This window comes from Pituophis catenifer, unplaced genomic scaffold, assembly GCF_029215685.1.
Source record: "Pituophis catenifer annectens isolate HBS135680 unplaced genomic scaffold, rPitCat1.0.hap2 SCAF_7, whole genome shotgun sequence".
Classification (NCBI taxonomy): domain Eukaryota; kingdom Metazoa; phylum Chordata; class Lepidosauria; order Squamata; family Colubridae; genus Pituophis; species Pituophis catenifer.
In genome coordinates, this window is record NW_027256887.1 from 78,212,015 (window position 1) to 78,219,824 (window position 7,810).

Consider the following 7,810-nt stretch of genomic DNA (forward strand, 5'->3'; position numbering starts at 1 on the left):
TTGGAGAATAGCTTGACTCCCTCTTCTTTGTGGCAGCCCCTGAGATATTGGAACACTGCTATCACGTCTCCCCAAGTCTTTCTTTTCATTAAACTGGACATAAATTCCAGCAACCATTATTTATATGTTTTAGTCTCCGGTCCCCTAATCATCTTTGTTGGTCTTATCTGCGCTCTTTCTAGATATCTCAATATCTTTTTTACATCATGGCAACAAAAATTGTATGCAGTATTCCAAGTGTGGTCTTACCAAGGTGTTATAAAGTGGTATTAAATGCTGGTGGTAAGACAAGAATACTGGCTCCCAAGTGTTCCCCAAGGAAGCAACTATATATAATGCAGGAGTGAGCAAAACTGTATGTAGTATTTCAAGTCTTACCAAGGCATTATAAAGTGGTATTAAATGCTAGCGGCCAAGACAAGAATACCGGCTCCTAAGTGCTACCCAAGAAAGCAATATATATATATATATATATATATATAAAATATGCAGGAGTGAGCAATCAAGCCTTTGCAGGATACCAAACTACAACTCCCAGCATCCTTAGCCATAAGCCACGCTAGCTCAGACTCCTGGGAGTGAAACTTCAGCATCTATAAAGGAAAAGTCGGTACCCAAACCTTGCAAGCAAAGAACTTTCCAGACAACCCTTATCAAATCCGAAGCCCAAGCAACTTTAATCTGTTTTATGTAATATCCGTCTGGTTGTCCAATTTTATTTAGGCATCAGGGATTAAAAGAAGAGAGGCCTCCTTCCAGGAGCAGAACGGATACTATTAGCTAACCGCCGCTTGCCATTCGGGAGAGCGAGGAACCTCTTCCCTCCTGCAAAAGCCTTCTGCAAAACGTAGGCGGGAAAAAAACCAAACCAAACCAAACCAAACCCGCCCCACGGTTTAACGAGAAAGAAACGGGAAGGCAAGCAAGGCCAGCAATCCACTTTGCAGGCCTGCAAGACACGTGGCTAATTTTTGCAAGCTTGCAATAGGTTTATAAGGCATGTGCAAAAGAAAGAAAGAAAGAAAGAAAGAAAGAAAGAAAGAAAGAAAGAAAGAAAGAAAGAAAGAAAGATGAAAGGAAACATCCCCCCCTTCCCTAATCCTACGCTTTGGTACCCTTGGAGTATGAAAACGGGAAGGAAGAAATAATGGGAGAAGATGCGCCATACCGATGGCCAAAACAAAGCGCCTCCGGGTGAGCCACTGCTTACCTTCCAGGTGCCCAGTCCCAATATGGGCATCTTTGCTTTCGTATACAGCTCCACATACTTGGCCATGGCAGCACCCCAAATCCTTTCGCTGCCCGAGTGCGGAGAAAAAGTCACAGGCAGGCACGGCAGGGGCAAGCGGCTTTTATACGCGCCAGACCCGCTTCAGAAGGCGGGCTGAAAAGGGCTGTGTGATCCCGGAGAGATTTATGTGAGGCGATAGAAATTGCACTTATGGGTATTTATAGTGTGCCTCTGTTGGAAGATATGAGAAACTCAATATTAAAAGAGCAGTGAAATTCTCCTAAAAGAAATAAGCAGAAACTCAGGCAGAGTTTCAGCCCCCACCTTTATCAATGGGCCATTAAGAAGCTGAAGTCACCTTATTTTTCACAACAAAGGAAGGACAAAATTACAGGGGCCTGCAACATCCAAACAGATATGGGACCCAGGAAAGAAAAACAAACATCCGAGAAGGAAAAGAAATCAAGCCAAAGTAATTACAATTTTTAACACGAGAAAAGGAGAAAACACAGAAATAGCAAACTGAATAATTATAGGGAACTAACAACTACAAAGGGCTAGGAAAAACAGAGACTGGACTATAAAACAATTACTTATTTGCCAGATCCAGGATGGAAGAACCCAATCACAAACAAAAACAGGATTTCAACACCATAAAACAATCAGACACACAAATCAAAGGATTCCCACACCAAATCAAAAGAATTTCAAAAGACTTTAAAGGGTCACATAGAAAATCAAAAGATGTTTTAGGATATAAAAAAGGGTCACCCTTACAGCTCAAACAGGCTAGCCTCAGAACGCTGTGCTTGTATTTGTTTCTTGCCTGCCTTCCTATAAACAATAAACTGATTCTGCTCTCAAGGAGCTGACCTCCAATCATTTAGAAGTAATCTCCCAGCCTGGAGTTTGAATTCAGAAAGGGAAAAGCTTCTTTTTCCTTCCAACAATTGGTGACCCAGGTGGCCTCCCGGCCAACGGAGCCACCGGACAGGGCCCAGAGATCAAAACCCAGCCGGCACGGACCTTCTTTGTCCGGGGAAAATATCTACGGACCCTGCCCGGCAGGCATCAGGTAGTAAAGGGAGTCCTTGAGCTTTGCACTCAACAGCTGCTTGAAAGCAGATGAGTACCGCTTTAATATTTAAAACCCTGGAACTCTGTGGGGAGTGGAAGCGAGAAAGGAAAGGGGTGTGTGTGTGTGTGTGTGTGTGTGTGTGTGTGTGGGTTTTACCTGCAGAAAACAGCTGGATCCCACCTCCTCTGTTGATCTCTAGCCGCCCCCCAACCTGCTGCTAGTTCGAAAGAGCAGTGACTGGCAGGATTGGGAAAGCAAGGGGGGATCATGGAGTGTGGGGTCTTCTGAGGAACACAAGGAAAAACTGAACGGGCTATGAAGAGAGAAGAGGTTAATAAAAGAAAGAAGAAAAAACCCAAACAAATAAAGGGAACTCCAGTGTATCCCAGAGCAAACCCCAGGATTTTTAGGACAGTGTGAAGTTAGATAGTTAGATAACTAGGTAATTGTGAAGTTGTGAAGTTGTAGGAGGGGCCCGTACTCATCTGCCTTGGGGGCAGCAGGTCCTCCCAGATTCCCGTTTTTTAGAGGGGTCTGAAAACCAGTGGCGGAGAATTCCCTAACAAGAAGAGGTACGCATACGCCGTAAAGGAACCGGCATCCTCTCCAGGCCTTTTTCCTGAAAACTGACGTTGTGTCGCCCGGCTGAACCAAAGTGTGAAACCGCATATCGGAAGGGGAAACATGGGACGTTGCAGCTCGAGGGTGGTAGATATCCCTTTAGAATGAAAAAGAGAAAAGTGAAGAAGATATGTAAAAAAAAGAAAAGAAAAAAGGGCTTTGCTAAGGGATGATACTGGAAGACAAATTTGGCCTGACAGCGATACTTTTGACTTTAAAATTTTAAAAGCACTTAGACCCCGAATTAAGCCCAACCAAATACTCTACTGGTGTTGCTGGGCTGAACTAATCAAAGACCTAACTATATGAAAATAAATAAATAACTTTAATAAATAAATAAATAAAAGATCAAGCTAAAGCAGAAATCCATTTTCTGGAAGGGAAAACTGAGGCAGGAATAACTGAGGTAAAAAAAAAAATGGCTGCCCTGCTGAGCAAACCAGTATCAGGAAGAGGCGAATACAATTACATTCTGACACATACGCCCTTCTCTGCCTCAGACCTTGTTATTTGGAAAAAAGACACTCCAACATTCAGGGCAGACCCTCAGGCAGTAATCCGAACTCTGAAATCTATAATAGAAAGCCACAACCCATCCTGGTAAGACATGAATCAGTTGCTACAGGTTTTCCTAACTCAGGATGAACTATTAAAACTATTTGAGAAAACAGCACAAATAGCCAACCAACCACCTATTCCAGGAGAGGCTGCCCGGATGAGGGTTGCATGGCCAACCCAGCGGCCTGATTGGGATTCTAATGGATGCTGTAGAAGAAGGCAATCTAATGGATGCCATAGAAGAAATAGAAAAAAAAGCCCCTCAACTGGTCAGAATTTCAAAAGACAACCCAAAGGGAAAAAGAAAATCCTGACGCCTTTTGGGTTCGTCTCTCAGAGGCAGCTGTGACATATGCCCACCTAGACCCAAGCTGCCAAAAGGACCAGAGAATTTTAGCCTCAGCCTTCGTGGACCAGGCTAGTAGTGACATCAGGGAACATTTCCACCGTATTGTATCTAATAGGCCTACATTGGAAATAGCGGAGTTGCGCAGGATTGCAAACTTCGTCTATGACAAAAGGGATAAATTAAAAGAGGAAGAAAAAGATAGAAAGAGAAAGATAGAGAGACATGGAGAGCTAATAGTTTTTGCTGCCATGTACCATAATACCAGACAAGTTTGACACAGGACTGCTGGGATCAGGCAGGGGTGCTGGAAATGTAGACAGGAAGGATGGCCCCAAGATGGATGCCAACATAACAATGTTATGTTATGTTATGTTATGTTATGTTATGTTATGTTATGTTATGTTATGTTATGTTATGTTATGTTACGTTACGTTACGTTACGTTACGTTACGTTACGTTACGTTACGTTACGTTACGTTACGTTACGTTATGTTGTTATGTTTCACATTGACATGGGAAAGGAGGGCATTTTGGCCAATACTGTAAACAGGCTTCATTTCGTGGCAGGCCCCAAGATTCACCTAGAGGCCCCATGCCAAGCAATAATTCACATCACCAAGGCGAGCAGAGATATAACCATCATCGCGAGCCACCTACAGCCCCTTTTCCCCAAGATGATACATTCCACCACAATAGAGATAGTGATAGATCTCGATGGGGGCAGGGAAGAGGAAGGGAGGCACAATTTTCCTGACTAGAACATGAAAATGAACTCACTGAATACACAGCTACCTTCACTGGGCTCGCAATTCCCTTAAGGAATGGCCCAGAAGCGGAAACCATGGTTTCCCTGATCATAGGGGGAAAGAAATATGACTGCCTGGTTGATACTGGAGCTACCTCATCATTAATTACAGAGGCCCCATATAAAGATTCATTGACAATATAATGGGAGTTGGAGAAAAAACCTTCTTGTGGAATCCACAAGTAGAATTGAGACCGTTCACTTTAAAACACTCTTTTACACTCTGTCCCCAATCCCCACTCTCCCTCTTGGGAAGGGACCTCTTATGCAGAATGGGAGCCATCATAAAGTGTGGAAAGGGGGGCCTTATGGTAGACATTCCAGGAAAAGGCGCCCATATGCTGGCCACAAACAACACAGGGCTTCACATGGATCTAAAGATCTTGCCATCCTCTTTTGGGATGCAACAGAGGTGGGACTATTAAAAGGGGCAACCCCAGTCACCATTCAGATAAAGAAAGGACCACCTCAATGTGTTCCCCAATACAAAATTCCAGCTGAGGCAATTCAAACTATAAGGAAACTGATAAAGGCTTATCTGGAACAGGGAGTTCTTAAGAAATGTACATCTCCCTGCAACACCCCAATCTTTCCAGTTAAGAAGGGAAAGTTAGATAATGAAGGAAACCCCATCTTCAGATTTGTACAGGATTTGAACAACCATGTGAGGCCACGTGCCCCTATAGTACCAAACCCTGCAACTATAATAACTGAAGTTCCAGCTTCGGCTATGTATTTTACAGTTATAGACTTGTGCTCAGCCTTCTTCAGCATCCTGATAGACCAGGCATCCCAATATTTCTTTGCTTTTACCTGGGAAGATCAAAAATACACCTGGACTCGCTTGCCACAAGGCTATATCCTTCCACAGCGCTCAAGCAGCTGAGCTTGTGGCTTTAACAAAAGCCTGCAAAGCTGCAAGGGGTCAGTCTACCTAGATATATACTGATTCTAAAATGCTTTTGGGGTATGCCATGTGACAGGTGCCTTGTGGAAACAACGAGGTTTTTTAACATCAGCTGGTCAACAGATCATACACGCAAACCTAGTGGTTCAATTATTGGAAGCCATACAATTACCAAAAGCCTTGGCAGTCATTCATTGTAGAGCCCATCAAAAGGATGACTCCACAGTGACAAAAGGAAACAGATATGCGGATGAAACAGCCAAACGGATAGCACCAGAACCTCTGCCTCATAACCTCATGGCTCCAGCACTAATGATAAACCCTGAATTACAATACACAGAATTTCTAGATAAAGGAGAAGCTGAGCAATGGGAACAAAAAATTAGGGGCAGTCTTTAAAGAAGGATTTTGGAGAGTCCCAGATGGCAGACCCATAGCTCCACGCCGCCTCCTTAGATAGATTTGCCAAAGGTTACACACCAAAGGGCATTGTGGGACACAAGCCATGGTAGATGCTATAAGAAGAGTATGGTATGCACCTGGAGCCTATAGTGAAGCAACAAGGGTAGCTAGCATCTATAAAACTTGTCAGGCAAATAACACCACTTCCAGGAAAGCAATCCTTGAGAGAGGGAGACCCTGGGCACGAACACCCTTCGAAAGAGTACAAGTGGATTATATACGGCTACCAAGGGCAACTGGTTATCAAAGAGAGAGAGCTAATAGGGAAGTAAAGACCCTATCGGGCTTGGTCACAAGTGCTTCCAATCACCCTCTTTTATATTAGAACCAGACCGAGACAAGATATAGGAATCTCCCCCTTTTGAAATCCTCTTTGGTCGTCCCCCAGACACATTAGAAGGCCTGGATCCCCACATCCTAAGTTTAGATAAGGGGGATATGGTTCTCTGTTCTTATCTTTCAGCCCTTCACTAGAGATTACAGACCCTGTGGACACAGAGTGCTCTAACGCAGACCTTGCCCTTGGAAGAAGCCCTGCATCCCTTTGAACCAGGACATTGGGTATGGATAAAATTCTTCACCAGAACATCACCACTACAACCCAGGTGGACGGGACCCTACCAAGTCTTGTTAACCACACAAACAGCTATCAAAGTGGCAGAGAGAGATTCCTGGATCCATTGGACACATGCCAAACCAGCGGTTATAGACCACAGCTCTGCACCGGTACAAGCAGTCTCACCCATCAAGCTCAGAAAAGATCTTGAAACAGATCAATGGTCACTAGCAGCATTCTTTGATATCACAGAACCTGAAAACACCCTATGTATAACCATTGGACTACAGGACATTGAACTATAGATTTTTTTTAGGATTTTGGATTGTAAAATTCCCCCCCCCACTTCTTTCTGTTCTTTTTTTTTTCCTTCCCCCCCCCCCTTCACTTAGAGTAGAGAACAGGACTCTAGACATTTTCCCTCCCACAAAAGCCTTCTGCAAAATGTAGGCAGGAAAAAAACCAAACCAAACCAAACCCGCCCCACGGTTTAACGAGAAAGAAACAGGAAGGCAAGCAAGGCCAGCAATCCACTTTGCAGGCCTGCAAGACATGTGGCTAATTTTTGCAAGCTTGCAATAGGTTTATAAGGCATGTGCAGAAAAAAAAAGAAAGAAAGAAAGAAAGAGAAAGAAAAACGAAAGGAAACATCCCCCCACTTCCCTAATCCTCCGCTTTGGTACCCTTGGAGTATGAAAACGGGAAGGAAGAAATAATGAGAGAAGACGCGCCATACTGATGGCCAAAACAAAGCGCCTCCGGGTGAGCCACTGCTTACCTTCCACGTGCCCAGTCCCAAAATAGGCATCTTTGCTTTCGTGTACAGCTCCACATACTTGGCCATAGCAGCAGCCCAATTCCTTTCGCCGCCCGAGTGTGGAGAAAAAGACACAGGCAGGCACAGCAGGGGCAAGCGGCTTTTATACGCGCCGGATCCGCCTCGGAAGGCGGGCGTGAAAAGGAGCCGTTTCCCACCCCCTACCCCACCCCACCCCCCAAAAGCGGGATCTTTTAATGCCTCTCCTGGGACGGTTACCCGCTGCCAGATTTTTATCTGTAATGAATGATGGGCTGTGTGATCCCAGAGAGATTTATGTGAGGCGATAGAGAAATTGTACTTATGGGTATTTATAGTGTGCCTCTGTTGGAAGATATGAGAAACTCAATATTAAAAGAGAAGTGAAATTCTCCTAAAAGAAATAAGCAGAAACTCAGGCAGAGTTTCAGCCCCCACCTTTATCAA

At 44.3% G+C, this 7,810-nt stretch overlaps 1 protein-coding gene across 2 annotated transcripts in view; it reads right to left on the reverse strand.

Moving 5' to 3' along the window:
• The window catches only part of LOC139319983 (aldo-keto reductase family 1 member B1-like), a 32,684-nt gene extending 25,159 nt beyond the window's left edge, over positions 1-7,525 (reverse strand). The window contains exon 1 of one of the 2 annotated variants that reach the window (XM_070948094.1): positions 7,346-7,525. In XM_070948094.1, the coding sequence (XP_070804195.1) occupies positions 7,346-7,411 (66 nt within the window). In that variant the 5' untranslated portion in view covers positions 7,412-7,525. Of the gene's footprint in view, positions 1-1,210; positions 1,277-7,345 lie in introns of those variants that run through there. The other variant, XM_070948093.1, reaches the window with a different exon arrangement.
• Positions 7,526-7,810: the final 285 nt, after the last annotated feature.